Source organism: Phoenix dactylifera, chromosome 2 (genome assembly GCF_051530095.1).
Source record: "Phoenix dactylifera cultivar Ajwa chromosome 2, Ajwa_hap1_PhDact_Kaust_v1.1, whole genome shotgun sequence".
Classification (NCBI taxonomy): domain Eukaryota; kingdom Viridiplantae; phylum Streptophyta; class Magnoliopsida; order Arecales; family Arecaceae; genus Phoenix; species Phoenix dactylifera.
In genome coordinates, this window is record NC_143191.1 from 6,800,993 (window position 1) to 6,818,332 (window position 17,340).

General features: G+C 39.7%; 1 protein-coding gene across 6 annotated transcripts in view; it reads right to left on the minus strand.

The window, feature by feature from the left end:
• The window catches only part of LOC103719541 (alpha/beta-Hydrolases superfamily protein), a 42,628-nt gene that overhangs the window by 2,549 nt on the left and 22,739 nt on the right, over positions 1 to 17,340 (minus strand). For 3 of the 6 annotated variants that reach the window (XR_605999.6, XM_088715147.2, XM_008808832.6), the window contains exons 8-11: positions 7,328 to 7,398; positions 1,980 to 2,055; positions 1,180 to 1,323; positions 963 to 1,046 (exon numbers count right to left, since the gene is read on the minus strand). Coding sequence is in view for 3 of the 6 variants with exons in the window: in XM_088715147.2 (XP_088571273.2) it covers positions 995 to 1,046; positions 1,180 to 1,323; positions 1,980 to 2,055; positions 7,328 to 7,398 (343 nt within the window). In the remaining 3 variants the exon portion in view is untranslated. Of the gene's footprint in view, positions 1 to 962; positions 1,047 to 1,179; positions 1,324 to 1,979; positions 2,056 to 6,564; positions 7,399 to 17,340 lie in introns of those variants that run through there. The other 3 variants (XR_016399110.1, XM_026809409.4, XR_015975039.2) reach the window with 3 other exon arrangements.

Consider the following 17,340-nt stretch of genomic DNA (forward strand, 5'->3'; position numbering starts at 1 on the left):
ATGGAAGGGAGTCTGACGGCTAGGGTTCTTGGCTCCAGCAGATTTTTAGGTTTATAAAGGGACAAACTATGTAATTATGTTATTTTAATATGGGCATTTTTGTCAAAAATACAGCTTTCCGAAAAAGCTGAAATGGCTTCCTCCCAAAAGCTCCAAATTGGAGCTTCCTCCCAAAAGCTGTTTTCAGCTTCCCGCAAAAGCTGAAACAGCTTTTTGAAAAATTTACCAAACACAGTTTTTCATCTAAAAGTACTTTTGGAGGGCCAGAAAGCACTTTCTGGCTCTCCAAAAGCTCCCCCAAACAGGGCCTAAGTAACAATCCTTTCACGGTCATTTTTTTTCTTCTGATAAGCAATTTAATCTTTTGAAGCACAAGCCCTCTCTTTATGACATTGGATGTAACAAAGCACGCATTAATCCCATTAATGCGTCAACTCTGGGAGAAGAGCAAGAACTACAAGAATAGAGAGGAGAGAGAGGGTAGGCGGCGTCAACGCTGGGCATGGGCGTGTCCTAAGGGAGAGGGGCATGTCCTATCCCATTAATGCTTTTGTTTTTTTTTTCCTCTCACTGCAGCTGCTTGTGGAATAATTGTTAATGGCAGTTGGTACTTTAAGATGTCAACCAGGAGATGACAATTTCTACTTAAAATGAAAACAAAAGGGGATAACTCAGGTTTGACCCTTCCTCATTTTCTCCATGGCTCATGACAATTTCAAGGCAGCTCGAAACCAGTTGAAATACATAGATAATTTATTCCTTGCAGAAATCCCTTGCAAGGTGAAACTTCTTAGAGTAGACGGTGCTGCTTATATTTGAATAATGAAAAAACAGAAACCAATATTTGAATAATGAAAAACAGGAACCAAACTAATGCAATGACTTATCAAAAAGTTCTTCCATAACAACATCGTAAACTCATTTTTATAACTGCAAATATGCTTCTGAGTTTAAAATATTACCAGATCAGCCACAAAATCAGAGTTTAAGCCCTTCAATATTTCGTCCAGAAAAATGTTCTTAGAGCTTCAACTATCTTCTCTGGCCTGATCCACATTATTTGTTGACCATGTAAGAAAGGAAATCAAATATTAAGCGGAATAAATTTTAACAAAAATCATATTGTGTAGGTATTATATCCTCAAGAAGTTCGATAGACTTGTGATGAATTGTAGTTACCAGTCCTCTTGTGGCATATGACCAGCTCCTTCTATTGGCTTAAGTTTGACAACACCAGGGTTTCTCTTCTGAAACTCTTCAGCTTCAGACAGAGGCAAATACTTATCTGCTATTCCCCATGCAAGCAATATTGGTTTATCCCAACTGTTGTTCAAAATTTGATAATCCATTTAAATGCACAATAATAACGTTTCAATAGATTAACAGCTCTACACTACTTTATAATTGAACTAAATGATTTTACTAACACCAAATCAAGGTTTTGAATTTTATGCTGAGTAATCTAGATCTTGGCATGCTGCAACATGAGCCAGCAGTCCCCCTAAGACCGACCAGCAATGAAATCCCAACAATTTCAAGAAATTAAAAGGGAAACAATTACAAGGCAAGTTCGACAAGGTCAAGAGCTGAAAGAGGGTGACTCCAAAAATCAAGAACCCAATGATCCCAAGGCATGTTCAACAAGGTCAAGATTTCAAAGAGGAGAAGTCAAAATTGATATAGACAAGTCAGTTATAGAGAAAAATATATGATATGTAAAATGACAACATAGAAAACATGTATAAAACTGGCTATTTAACATTTATACTCAAAAATAATTTCTTAAAAAAACAAAGAATACTTAACAACAAGCAATATGCTTGTCATGTACGTCGGTTTTAGCTTTTATGGCATAGCAAGTACTGTACCAACAGCATATCAATTACACCATTTGTAACTGTAAACATTTTAGATATCATACTGAATTTCAGATATAATAATCCAGACTACGCAAGGAAAAGTAAACTGTTGAATTTGACCTTGTAGATGAAAATCCAGCTGCTATTCGACTTAAAATATCTTTAAAGTTTGCTTTCCTTGCTGCTTCGAGCAATGCTAAAGGCATCAAGAAGACAATAATTAAATTAGAAAAACAAAATAGTAGATAAATATGGAAGTTGAGAAATTTTCTGCTGGGTATGTATTTTTGCCTCCATGGGAAGAATTTAGAATATGAATACAAAATACAGTCAGGGAACTTGATTATTATGACATTTGCAAGTTTTAATTTTAAAAGAGCAATGCTTATATCTACAGATTATGCAGTTAACAACTTGACTAATCAACCCGTTGACAAAAGACAAGCTATCATACTTCTGATGAAACTTGAGCTAATGTTGGTGCAAATGCATTTCTCATGCAGCAATAAAACCACATGTAAACTATAAAAGAGCTTACGTCCTGAGCGTGTCACAATGATAGGCGTATGAATTACCATTACATAAACAATTCAGCTTATGATACATATGATGCCCCATGTTTTCCGACATGATAGAGGGGGTGCATACCAGCACTAGCTCAAATCAGCATGTATCAACCCATATTTATAGCAAATTCATAGTAATATGTCTGGTACAGCTCAGCATTGGCTGATTGATGGGTGGAGAAAGTTCTGGAAGTTGATTGTTTTATTTGGATGGACTTACTCACAAACCTCTCTAGTTACATTGAATTTCTTTTTTTGCTTTTATATGTATCTAACACATAGTCGGCGGAACTGTCCTGAACCGACCAGTTTGGGGTGTCCCGAGCCGCACCGCGGCAGACCGGAGGCTCCCTGACTTCCACCGGCTAGCCCTGGCCAGCCTCTCTCTTCCTTTCTCTCTCTCCCTCCCTCCCCCGCTTTCTCTCTCTCTCTCTCTCTCTTTTTCGCTCTCCCTCCCTCTCCCCCGCCTCTACTGTGTCGGTACTGGGTCGGCCAGGCATGACGCTAGGCCATAACCCACGCCGCCCGGCAACCGATATGGGGCCCGATACCGGCACAACATGCGTTGATCTAACATAATGCTTGTTTTGAGCATATCAGTGAGTCAAACTTAGAAAGTGAAATGTTAGGACCACTATTGTCATTGTCAACATTGTTTAGTTAATATGACTTAAGATGTTAGTTACATATATGCCATGACATACCTACATGTCACTATACTCAAAACAGAAGTAACCCTGATTTTCTTTTTAAGTTAATCCTAGTATATCTTAGAATGCATGTTGTGTACTAGGAAAATCATGAACAGATAGCGTCACTACATTGTATCATGGTTTGGATGGTACAATTGGCAAGAGGAGGGGGTTCAATTCCATAGAGCATTGGCCCTCGCTTTGTCTTCATCTATATGCAAGTCCCTGTTTCAGCCAGCAGTGGCTCGGTCTGCCTAGGGGCCTAAGCTCCAGCCCAGGTGAGGGTGGGGTCGTATAGGGCAGATTGGGCGGATATCCCCTCCAAGCATCAAGAAAATTCCCTACTTTTCAATGTGAAGTCAAGATATTGTACTTCATAAGTCAGTCTGTTTCTAAATGATGTACCAGTAAAAGCACGTACAAACTGAATGCTATAGATGTCTTTAAAATAATAAGATCATTACTTATTACTAGTTATAACTTATAATGCATGTGCAAATGCATGAGACTACTACTAAAGATTTTGGATATAGTATTTTCTTAAAAATATGGATCGAGTCCTCATGAAATTGTTTAAGGTTTATTTGGAATAAGACATTCTTAACCTAGATAAGCTTAAGTTTTGCTATGACCAACAGGTCAATTTAGTTTGGATTTTAGAGGACATTCAACTCTTAATTATAGATATAAGCATGGAAATTCCTACTTAAGGAAGATTCTCCCTTTGAGTTTCTAAGAGTCCTACAATGTCAAGATCCTTTCCTATATCAGTTTAGCATGGTTTAATCTCTAAGGAAGAAATTTGATCCGAGTTATTATATGAGTTCAATGGTTGGGATATATGGTATTTTATAGTGTTAGGATTATAGGATATGTACAATTTGTTGCAATGTTGGATGGATATTGCATGTCAATTAACACTAAATTATGCAGAAATAACAATTGTGCATAGTCTTTGGTGTCCTTAAGCTGATCAATAAAGTTCCCTTGGAAAGTTGAACCAGTCTACTTAGTCCAAAGACTCCAAACAAATATCAATTGAGGTGCCAGAATGATGTGGTAATCAGATGTTTTTTATGAAGTGCATATGCGAATTTGGATGAGCAAGGATGAATCAAGTAGATGCAAGGTTAGCTGAACTGATATTGTGATCTGTATCGGTCGACTACCGGTTCGGCATGGTACCGATTCAGTATTGTACCGACACACGGTACGGTATGGCGGTCTGGTTTGGAATTGGAATGCCATTTTTTTATTTTTTAAAGATTTAATGAAAAGTAATCATTTTTTTTATTTTTTGAATGATTTTAAATCTAATTTGATGTTTCTTGATGACTTTTGATATATTTATCATCCAATACATCTTAAATGATGCTTCTTGATGTTTTCAAGTGATTTTTCTGCATTACCGTGGCATTGCTCTGAAAAAATGTCATCTTGGAGAGGCAAAAACCTGGCAAATCTGTGTCATTAGGTTTGCTACCTCTAGTTTTTTGCATGAGCATCATGCTGAAACCAAAATATAAAAAAAAAGCTAGCGATCCTGGCTTTGCATGCTAGAGAAAACAACATAAAATATCCTAAAATCAATTAATAAAATACAAAACGTACAATGATACGATTAATTAGATATAATACAATATACATACCGATATCTAAAATCTCGTCGAGAGGTGATCTCTTTCGTAGATATCGAAATTATTAGAGGAGGCATATCAGCCACCCCTCTAATCAAGCGGTATTGTAATTTTGTACGTTCATCCCATAAGATACGCGCTCATCTCAGTCTCGAACTTTAGGAGGTATCCTCTAGCTAATAATACGGTTATGGAGGGACCCATATGAATATGTCGGTAGTAGAATCTAACTCGTAAGATATTCCGAATTGTGTAGGATAATGACCACTAGAAGACGATGTCTTTGACGTACCATATCCATATGGGTCATAGGCTTTCTGTAACTGCGGGCAATAGGATTGAGCATACGACTTAGAACCTGATATGTTTATGGATCCTACTTTATGTGCGAGATCATTTGTAGCTGCACTGTCCTCTTAAATGATCTCGAAGATTCTGTCCCCTCTATGCAATCGTATCCACGTAGGCTCTACCAACTAATATACTATGGTTCCTACCCTATGTGGTACTATGGTTCCTACCCTATGTGGCATGTATAAACTGAAACTCACCAGTAAATCGAAGACCACCTTGCGATTGTTTCATAAACAGTAGTCTTATATCCTTCACTTCCTCCTTGGCCACCAGATCCATAATCAACCTCTGCTTTTTCTGGTCTCTGAGTCTGAGTGAACTGTGGTCTGCCGTACTGGTCGGTATAGGCCGGTACATACCGGTACCGGATCCTACCGGTACGGTACAACTACATATTTCGGTACCGAACCGTACCGGCCCGTACCGATCGGTACCGATCCATATCGACTCGGTACCGATCCGTGCCGAACCGGTACTGGCCCGAACCGACCAGTCCGTACCGGCTCCAATTTTTTTTTGGCTTTTAGCCCCATCGGTACAGTACCGGTTCGGCTCGGTTTGGTTCGGTACCGTACTGGTACTGATGCCCACCGGTACGTCGGTACAGTCGGTACCGCGTACCTTGGCTGCAACAGTCTTTCTTTTTTCTTTTTGGTTGTGCTGAGCAGTTGCCTACTTTTTCTTCGTGCTCCTCTTTGCCTGGCTATGCTGGAAGGATTTGATACCGCCCTCCAAATTAAGTCAACCGGGTAGTATGGTGGTGGTCTTATGTAAGCAACTCTTGGTCATATCTCTAGGAGGATGTCTTGAATATGGAGTCATACGATGATCAGTTCTCCACTGTCCTCTGTGGCTATGGCCAATCAGCTAGAAGCATGCGTGGAATATTGCGACTTGTCCACTGTTCTGCATCTACTCTAGTCTCACTAACTATGAAACTGATCGATTGTAGAGACGATCCTGGCTCGTCGAGCTTCGGCTCCTGCTGCTAGCCCATAAGCCATCCAATCATGGGATCATCCTCATCCTAAACAAAAACATTGTGGATTGGATCCATTGTCTTGAATATGGAGTCATATGATGATCAGTTCTCCACTGTCCTCTGTGGCTATGGCTGATCAGCTAGAAGCATGCATGGAATATTGCGACTTGTCCACTGTTCTGCATCTACTCTAGTCTCACTAATTATGAAACTGATCGATTGTAGAGACGATCCTGGCTCGTCGAGCTTCGGCTCCTGCTGCTAGCCCATAAGCCATCCAATCATGGGATCATCCTCATCCTAAACAAAAACATTGTGGATTGGATCCATGTATTTCATCTCTACTTTCTCTTGAATGCATTTCGGCCTCACCTCAAATTGTAGTAGACATATACGAGGTCGTTGAGCGCTTCTATATCAGACGATTACTCTGCTTACTGTGAATAAGAGTGAAAGGGGAGAAGGTATGCTCACAGCCACTCGAGGAGATCAATTGGAAGAGGATCCAGATAGCTGGCCGTTTAAGATTGCCGATAAACCAAAACAAATCTACCATTCAGCTGCAAAAGCATTGAAGAAAGTTACATATAAGATAGTATCATTTTAGTAACTATAAAACGTCAAGTAATAATTATCATTGATATCTAACATACCTGGATTCATAGTTTTGTTACTTACGACGACTGCCGAGACTCTAAAACTGTCTGTACCATCCCTAAATATTTTCGTCTATGAAAAAGAGATGTGTTATAGTATGTTAATAATTGACGACATGAGTTAGTTACATATGTCACTTAAGTTAACTTACCTCTTGTAGTCGCTGGGCCGCGACTTTTGGATCAAACTTCATCCATATAGATTACCAATGCTAGGAAAGAGAGGTGAGGGGTTTTGGGTCAACATGAAATTAGGAAGGCGGTCCCACAAGAGGCTGGACTCCATCCCAACATTTTGGATCCTCTTTAATTTTCATTAGACCTCTAATGGGAAACTTACGCATGAAGGGCCTATGCCGGTGTTCGAATAACCTCTAAGTGTTCATTAGTAAACTATAAGAAATAAGATGAAAATGACTTCACTCATGATTTTTGTAGATTCTGTCTCTCCCTTAGTATCCTTTTCCATGTTGAGATTCACTTGATTATGATAGGGGAACTAGAACACTCACAAATGTTAACAGTAGTCTAATAATTTGACATGCTTATGGTGTAAAAAAAAGTCAGACTAGAAAACAAACCAAATCCGGGTCCACCACTTTCTAGGTATGGCAATCGATATACATCAGCCTTCTCTAACTTCAAAACATATCTGCCAAGAAGAATTTTCTTATAATAAGAAAAGGCCATAAAGTAAATTGGGATTCAAATTTGACAAACATCATCAGAACTAAATCAAAATATTCACAACTTTGGATGAGCATTTCATGTAATTTTAACATAGAAGAGTAAGATGCGAATCACATAGCCTAATGCTGAAGAAGATATCATGGCTAACATTATTTTCTAGATATCTATTAACTTTGATAATTTAGTTATGTCATGACTAGTAATTGGTCGGGTTAGATCAGATAAAGAATCACCCACCGAAGAATTTAGGGCCACCCATATGGGCTAGGAGCTGATACACTGGGCTCCATACACTATGGGGCTTTGGCGAACAGGCCCAAACTGCTCAGATTGCACTCAATTGGGTGGATAGAGCTTTAACCACTTATTATTACTTGATATAAAGTGGGACTTCTTAAATAGATCCTTTTTTTTTGACTTGCCACCATTTTAAGGTATGAGAGTGGAAAGGCATTGTGGAATTTCTTAAAGCTTCATTCATGGATCAGAAACTTTTATTGCTGGATAATTATGTTTTGGAGGCTAGAAACTTGTTTCTAGCTAGGCCACTCCTAAACTATTTTTTAATAAATTTTGCAAAAATCCAAACCTTAATCAAGGGAAAAATCAAAGAAAATGACTAAAAATCATTTTTCGATTGATTTCATGTTGTACAAAATAACACGAAACTCATGACCTAAGATACTTCTCTAGGATTAAAATTGAAGAAAATAGCATTTCTAGCTCGAACATCGAAACACCACTTTAGCTTAATCCAAATATAATCTTGTAAGTAAATTTTATCATCTTGATTTTCATATATATTGTTGAATAGGGGCTCGTCTACAACCCTTATGTAATGTAATTTTTGACTTGGTCTCTATACTTTTTAAGTTTAGTTTCTATAAAAATAAATTTAAAAATATTAAATATATTATTTTCTTGCAGAAAAGTATGGTATATGGTATAATATTTGCACTTTTAATATGCATGTGCTATAAAGCACATACTAATTGGGCTAGATTTCGGCATGCTTGGATTCACATTATCATAAATTTAATATTAATGTTGAGAACAAATATTCATATCAATCTTTTTATTCAATATGCGTATGCAGCCAACCTACAAAAGCCCTCATTTGAATTTATTTTTAATGTTATTCTTATTTTTGAAAATTACTTTTGACATTATATATTTATGAACAATATTTGAAAAATTATTTTTCTAACAAAATATAGGAATTTTATCAGATATTAAATGCTATTTGCTAAGATAGGTAATGCATTTTTTCAAAAAAAAATTGATTTTTGATAAAGTAATTAAATATTACCTTAAAAATATAGAAAACTACATTTAACTAAAGGTATGCCTCCCTCCCTCTCCCTCTCTCTCTCTCTCCCCCCCTCTCCCTCTCCCTCCCACTCTCTCACTTCCTCCCTCTCCTTCTCCATCTCCTTGTTTCAATATGTTCAGGTACAACATAGTACAAAACTACAACCAATACCATACCAATATGGGCCACGATACTGATTTGTCGAACCTTGTTGAATAACAGTAGATGCCGTTTTTCAATCTTGTTCTTATATTTTTCGTATAGTCTACCATTTGAACCCTTAGATGAGGAGTAACTTTAGGTTGCAAGAAGGATGTTGCATAGGATGGGATGTGGACAAAGACTTCATTGCGCAAGCTATAAGCAAGGTAATAAAAGAGTCTAGGATTAATGGTGTAGATGTGCATTACATGGAAATTAGAACACCACTAGCATCAAGCCTTTATTAGCTATGTCTTCGATATCTTTTAATGATCTATCTTAAGTTGCACTTCGGGAGACATGTAATAAGATGGTTAAAGTGGATTCTTTATACATGGTGTTGAGTGTAGTGGATCGTGAAAAGTACCCTTAGATGGACGATGTATATGCCAAGATACATGTGGCCAAAGAGGAAGATCATAGAGAAATTAGGATAGAGAAAGGCTATAAAGTTCTAGATTGTTAAGGATAGATTGGTCATTCAAATGGGTGGTGGCCTACATCTAGTAAGTAAAACTTGCTAAAATTACAAACCCTCACTCATTTTTGGTTGAATCATGGTTTGCCGAACTATACCGAACCAGTCGGTTTGGAGGCATGTCGAACCGTACCAATCGGTTACCAGCAAGATTCAGTCTATAGATTTGATATAGAGTGGTTTAGGGTTCGTTCGCTTATGCTCGTCTCACCATCGCTGCCTCACCAACCAACAATCATTCAAGTACGCCAACCATTGACGCTCCCTCTCTCTCCTCCCTCCCTTCTCCCTCTCCTTTTGTTGAGAACTCGGCTCCCTTGCTGGACCCAACCGCTTAATCAGTGGCCGAGACAAGCCTCACCACCTCCCAGATCCACTGTTTCACCCCTCACTCCCTCTCTCTCTCTCTCTCCCTCTCTCACCGAGTCTCCTTTTCCACCAACGTCAATGGTGCCATGGTGGCTCCACCTTTACCTTTCCTCTCTCTCTTTCTCTCTCTCCCCTCCCTCACCTTTTTTCTCTCCACTCCACACCTCTCCCTCTCCCTCTCTCACTTCCTCCCTCTCCTCCATCTCCTTGTTTCAATACGTTCAAGTACAGCATAGTATAACCAATACCATACTAGTATGGGCCACCAATACTAATTTGTCGAACCTTGTTGAATAATAGTAGATGCTGTTTTTCAATCATGTTCTTATATTTTCCGTATAGCCTACCATTTGAACCCTTAGATGAGTAGCTTCAAGTTGCAAGAAGGATGTTGCATAGGATGAGATGTGGACAAAGACTTCATTGCGCAAGCTATAAGCAAGGTCATAAAAGAGTAGATATCTAGGATTAATGGTGTAGATGTGCATTACATGGAAATTAGAACACCACTAGCATCAAACCTTTATTAGCTATGTGGGGGAAAGCTTTTCGGGAGAGATCTGGAGTTTTGGAGAGCAGGGAGTATGAGTATTATTGCCAAAGTAGTTTTAGTGTCACTATTTAAGTTTGCATGTATGGTTGAGGACTTGGGCCTTAAATGGCTACACATTATTTGATTATAGGGGAGTTCATTGCGCAAGCTATAAGCAAGGTAATAAAAGAGTAGATATCTAGGATTAATGGTGTAGATGTGCATTACATGGAAATTAGAACACCACTAGCATCAAGCCTTTATTAGCTAGGGGAAAGCTTTTCGGGAGAGATCTGAAGTTTTGGAGAGAAGGAAGTATGAGTATCATTGCCAAAGTAGTTTCAGTGTTTCACTATTTAAGCTTGCATGTATGGTTGAGGACTTGGGCCTTAAATGGCTACACATTATTTGATTATAGGGGAGTGGTGGGTCTAGTGGGGGGCATGTCTACACATTTGAGAAAGATTGCCATTCCAGTCCTCTTATAGACCATCTCATCCTTTAGATATGAGTAGAGCTGGAGTATATTTGTGCTAATCCAAACCAAACAATGAAATTACTTTGCCATGAAAAAAGATGCATGATATGGTCTTTGCTTACCACAAGATGAGGCTCAAACTCAAGTATATTAGATAGGGGATTAAGAAGAAGTAAGATGAACCTTTGGAGGATGACTTTGTCCAGGACATGGAGGATCCTACGCTTGGTAGGTTGAAGATCAAGAAGCTCGAGACATGCTAGTGTTGGATGAGCTAGGAGATCCTCCACGACAAGTGGCAGAGAAGCACTTATATTTGAGTCATTATGATACCCCATAAGCTAGAAGGACCAACTAGGGCATTAGGACTAGCTAGGAAGCAAGGGCATGTTAGTAAGTGGAGGTAAGTTGAGCCTCTAAAGGGAGTCAAAGGTGGGGGTGGAAGGACATTAAGATCAAAGGAAAAGAAGCCAGTCAATTTGGTGGATGCTGCAGATAATGAATAGGTCTAGGACAAGGATAGTGCTTGTAGCACAAATCATCACTGGCTTGCACAGATCATCTTGTGATGCTAGCGACAATGATAATGATAACTTGACTGATGACAGGTCTAGTAATCGGGGTCTTGTGATGCTAGTGACAATGATAATGATAACTTGACTGATGACAGGTCTAGTGATCAGGGTGGTCATGGTGATTAAGGTGGCCAAAGTGGATCAATGGTCTAGAGGGGCTCATCCATTCACCCCTAAGACAGGTTTCACCCATGCCAAGCAAGATCATGACCACGAAGTTAGATTAAGAACGAGATATGAAAAAAGTTGTCAAATATGAGAGGTATAGAGTTATTGCAAGACACGACATACTGGCTTATGAGATGGCTAAATTCAAACATTTTTGTTGGATATGTGTTAAATTGAAACCTCGATCATTGATAAATTTCAATGGCACACTTACATTTTATCTATCCAACGAGATTAAAGATAATTATATAAATATGTTAGTAATGTATATGAAACATGAATATGAATTATTTATTATCTATTTATTTATATATTGAACCTGGTCAAATTAAGTTGGGTTAGGTAGGGTTGTTAGATGTATGCCCTAGAAGCCAATTTGGCTGACACATTGTTGATTCTAGGGACATAATTTTGTACTTGACTGTTTATTATTGAATAAATAAAAGGCATCTTTTCATTTATATTATTTATGTGTCTATGAATCGTCCAAGGAATTAATAAGATGATGATACATATTCTCAAGAGTTGAGAATTTGAGCCATGTATCATTGGTGATTAATTTCTAAATGCTCCTGATCAAAGGATCATCACAAGGACGGTGATCGATCCGATCAGTGCACAGATCACTTTCCTTCTGGATGGACGAGACTTGAGTCCACAGTGTAGGGACACTGAAGTGATAGTGCAGGTGCTTGTTAGAGAACAAGGGTACTGAGCGTGACCAAGACAAGAAGTCACTTGGATGTCTATCCACTCGTCAGTGACTTGCTTGATGTTGCAGTAGTGTGACTGGTCCTTTGACCTGCGGTGCTTCGGCTACTCACAGTGAGGTTATTGTAGTTTGACTGCACACATACATGGTCTCTAGCCATATGGGTCCATGCAGTGTAGATTGGCTGCAGTAGGTTCACTGTAGGAGTAGGGTATGCACCTATAAGGAATCTATCGACCTTGATAGAAGAGGAGTGATCCTATGTGATTTGTTAGACTGAGTTCTAAGACCTTGGCCAGGGCAGTAATATAAAGTGGAAAAAGAGTTTTCCACTATCGAACTCAAGTCGAATAAATCTTGACATATGACAGACGATGGGATTTGACGAGTTGTCCATGACCTCCGTCCTGTAGGGATCCACGATAGTAGGACTGTATCACATGTTAACTGCACCTAGAGGTTCATCATTCCATTCTGCTGGGTAGCCACTACATGCTGCTAGGTGTCACTGGTGGATGGTGGGACTCATAGGGATTATCTTGATGATCGATAAACCCTAATGAGTAGAGTTGGAATCGTTCCAACCCATTGAAAGGAGTTTTCAATGATATAGTGATAGAGATCACAATATATCTCACTACCAGTCAGAATAGAACCTATGGGGTCACACACAATAGAAGTATTGACCGATCCGATGGTTGAAATCGTGATTAGGAATCACAAGAAATCAATTTGATTGATAAGAAGTTGAAGAAGGAACAAAGGAAATTAATTAATTGGACTTAAACACAAATCCTACTTCGGGTAGGATTCCTAGAGTCCTAATTGGATTAGGACTGGGAATCCTAGTTGGAGTAGGACTGGGATTCCTACTTGGAATAGGATTCCTCAATCCTAATGAGATTAGGAGTTTTAAATCAAAATTAGATTCCTACTTGGAGTAGGATTCCTAGAAATCCTAATTGGATTAGGACTTTGGATTCAAATTAGAGTCCTAATTGGATAGGACTAGAATTAAACAAATCCTAATTGGATTAGGATTCCTTAAGTCTAAATTAATTAATAATCTAATGAATCAACATGACTCCTAATTGGATTAGGATTGAAGAGTTCAATTGAGTCATGGTTCATTCAAGTCCTAATTGGATTAGGACTAGCATAGATTGAACCCAATATGGTCAATCCTAATTAGATTAGGACTTAACCATAAGAGAGGCACCCAATCCTCTTTGGAAGAGGATTAGGGCATCACAAGAAGGAGGGATCACGCCCCTCCTCCTCTCCTTGTGTGCGGCATGAAGAGAGGGGCCGGCGCCCCCCTTCCCTCTTAGGCAATATGTCTAGGGCTCCTAGATTGTAGGAGCCCTAGATGGCTTTATAAGGAGGCATGAGGCCGGCGCCCTAGGTAGAAGAGCTCTCCCTCTCCTTGCAGCCGTGGCCTCCTTCTCCTCCTTCTCCATCTTCAGCCGCAAGCAAGGAATCAAAAGAAGGTGATTGGCGGCCCTCCTCCATCCTTGCTTTCTTCCTCCAACGCAAGAAAAATAAAAGGGCTGCAGTCAGGCTTTGGTTCTTCTTCAAAGATCCTTCTTCTTCCTCCTCTCTAGTGCAATCAAGAGTTGATTGAAAGAGAGGACATCAGCCATCAAAGCTATCTCTGCAAGGGAGCTAGCACCCCGGTGAGATAGAGAGCTTGGATCGGATCCTGCTTCGTGTGGATACCCGTAGAGGCCGGACGTTTGAACGGCTTCAAGCGAACCCTCTTCCAAAACCACGAATTCAGATTTGCGGTGATCATCTACCCGCGCAAGGTGAAGATTTGATCTTCCTAATAGTTTTAAAAGTTTTAATTCTTACCTAATTACGAAAGGTCTCGAAACAACGTTCATGCGATGAACGTCGATCCCGCACATGCCTCTTCCGCTGCCACCTGATTTAATTTTTGAAATATCAGCGGCATGGGCGGGTTCCCAACAGTGGTATCAGAGCCTAGGCTTCGTAGATTAAGGTAAGAATTAAATATCTAAAGGCTTATTAGATCTGAAAATTGATTGATCATGCATGCTGAAAAATTCTGCATGCAGATTTTTCAGGGGTGCTGATTTTTTACATGCTGATTTTTATGTGATAAAAAGATGATTCTAATTGCATTGTTAATGGGATTACAAAGTTTAGAATCATGATTAGCATGATCAGCGACCTATGTCATGATATAATCAGTTAGTTTTCAGATCTGAAAATTATAATTGTTGCATACGGTGATGATCATAGGATTCAACCTCTTTTGGTATCAAATGTAATGACCTGCGATGTGATCTGCGATGTCATGTAATTTTTCAGATGCTTGCATGCATCTTATTTGATGTTTTGAGAGGCCTGCGTGCCTCCTAAAAGGAGATGTAATTTATTTTTATTTTTATTTTACATCTGGTTGTATTTCTGTGATGTGATGTACATCAACGATCAAGCTGAAGCAAAAGCATGAGATGAAAGGTGATCCAAGCGGTTGATGGCGATGGGATCAAGAGTTGATCAAGGATCGAATCAAGGAGGCTTGGAACCAATTCAAGAGTTGAAGACCACTTGATCGATTGATGTGCATGTGCTTGTAATACGACCTAATTAGAATCCATGATCATCACCTAGTTAAAGTTTAGCTTTAATTTGATGCTGCGATTATAACTGCCTGTGATGTACCGTTTGCATGTGATGTGAATGCGAGTCGGGTAGATAGGTTTACATGTGATGTAGCAAACCCAATTGAGACCTAAATCAAAACCTCCTCAATCAAGTCGAGAGTGAACCGACACGAGCAAGTCATATTAGATTAATTGATCTAATTGGTGTCTAGGAAAGCATGAAAGGTGGTTACTTAATTAGGACCTTACTCTCTGAGTAAGGGGAGCCTCCCACCTGCTTACCTGGCCAATTGTTCGATTACCTCTTATGAAGGGCTCAAGTTGCAAACACTAAGACCTGATTAACCAATATTAAGTCAATAGGTCTTCCACTGTAGTAGAGCTGCTAAGGCCTTTCTGATGTTGATTTGTCTCGGCTGGACACAGTGGTCAAGTTGCATCGGGGGGCTGGACCTCTCTATAGACATGAGATGTTGTAGGGTAAAGGTGGGGTTGGGCACCAATAACTGTTAGGTGAGGACCCAATGACGACTTTATTCCTACGGTTATACGGTGGGTCTGACTTAACTAAGAAATGGGACCAATAACTGTTAGGTGAGGTCTTCATGGCTTAGAGACCAAGTTACACTGCAACATGCTTAAGAAGCATTGTACAAGAGTTGTACACTCATCCATCTATGTGTCACCAATAACTGTTAGGTGAGGTGGCATGTAAATCGGTGGGACCGCAGTACCCACTAGAAACCCTAGTCGTGTGGGATTTCCGTTTCCCTACCAGGGGAGTGTGAGGGATTCGAGAAAATAGTGGGAGTCACATTTGTTCTAAAAGACCTTAGAACAGATTAGGATCAAGTACAAAAGTCTAACTAGAATCTTCACTCTCTGCAGATACAATGTCGGCTTCAAACCCTCTGACCCGTATTCTTGAGACCAACCGACTGACCGGAATCAATTACAAAGATTGGCTTAGAAATCTCAAAATTGTTTTGGACTGTGAGAAAATAGGCTACATACTCGATTCAGATATCCCCACACTAGCAGCACGTCCCACTGACGTTCAGCGTGAGATGCATAAGAAGTGGTTGGATGATGACATTAGAGTAAAATGCTATATGATGGCATCCATGTCTAATGAACTCCAATGCCAGCATGAAAATATTAAGACTGCTAGGGAAATACTTGCACACCTGCAAGAGTTGTATGGTGAGCAGAATCGCACAGCTCGTTTTGAAGTGTCCAAGAGGCTTTTCAAAGCGAAGATGCGCGAAGGGCAGTCTGTCCATGATCACGGTCTGACCATGATCAAGGACCTAGAGGAGCTTGAGAAGCTCGGTATGGACATGCACAAGGAATTACAAGTGGATTTGATCCTACAGTCACTTCCTGATTCATTTGGTCAGTTTATAGTAAACTACCACATGAATAAGATTGAATGCACTAAGACTGAACTAATCAACATGTTGGTAACTGCTGAGGGAGCCTTGAAAGGTTCAAGGGGCAATGTCCTTGCTGCTGAGTTGACTTCTGGTTCCAAGAGAAAGTCTACTTGGAAGAAAAAGAAGCCTGCTAAGAAGCAGAAGAAGGACAAGAAGCCAAAGAAGGAAGTTCAAAAGAAAAGGGCTAACAACAAAGGAAAATGTTTCCACTGCAATGTCGAAGGCCACTGGAAGAGGAACTGTCCTTCATACCTCGAGAGCCTGAAGAACAAGAAAGGTGATACACCTTCAGAAGGTATAGACTTGCTCATAATTGAAACTAATCTAGCGGTTTCTTCTACTTCTAGTTGGGTTATAGATTCTGGTTCTAGTGCTCATTACCATGCAGGGTCTAAAGGAAAGTAGAAGGCTGGCGGAAGGTGCGGTAACCCTTCGGGTTGGCAACGGGGCAAAAGTTGCTGCTGTGGCTGTAGGCACCTACCATCTGCGACTACCGTCTGGATTTAGTTTATTACTTAGAGACTGCTATTATGTACCTGCTGCTAGCAGAAATTTGATTTCTGTTTCATGTCTAGCACAGGAAGGTCATGTTTTTACATTTGACAAAGACTGCTGTTCTATTTATTTGAGAAATAAAATAGTCGCACGTGGTTTCATGATTGACAATCTCTATCATTTACATATGGATGTATCTGTGAATGTTACCGAGCAAGATGTGAGTGCCAAAGGATCCAAAAGATCCAGAGATGAGATAAACCAAAGATATTTGTGGCACCTCAGGCTTGGCCATATTGGAGAGGACAGAATGAACAAAATGGATAAAGATGGGCTTTTAGGCTCATTGACTTCCGAGTCATATCCAGTTTGCGAGTCCTGTCTTCAAGGAAAAATGGCTAGACTGCCCTTTGTAGGACATGGGGAGAGGACCACTGAAATACTTACCCTAGTACATACAGATGTTTGTGGCCCATTCGATGTGCTAGCTAGGGGACGTTATTCGTACTTCA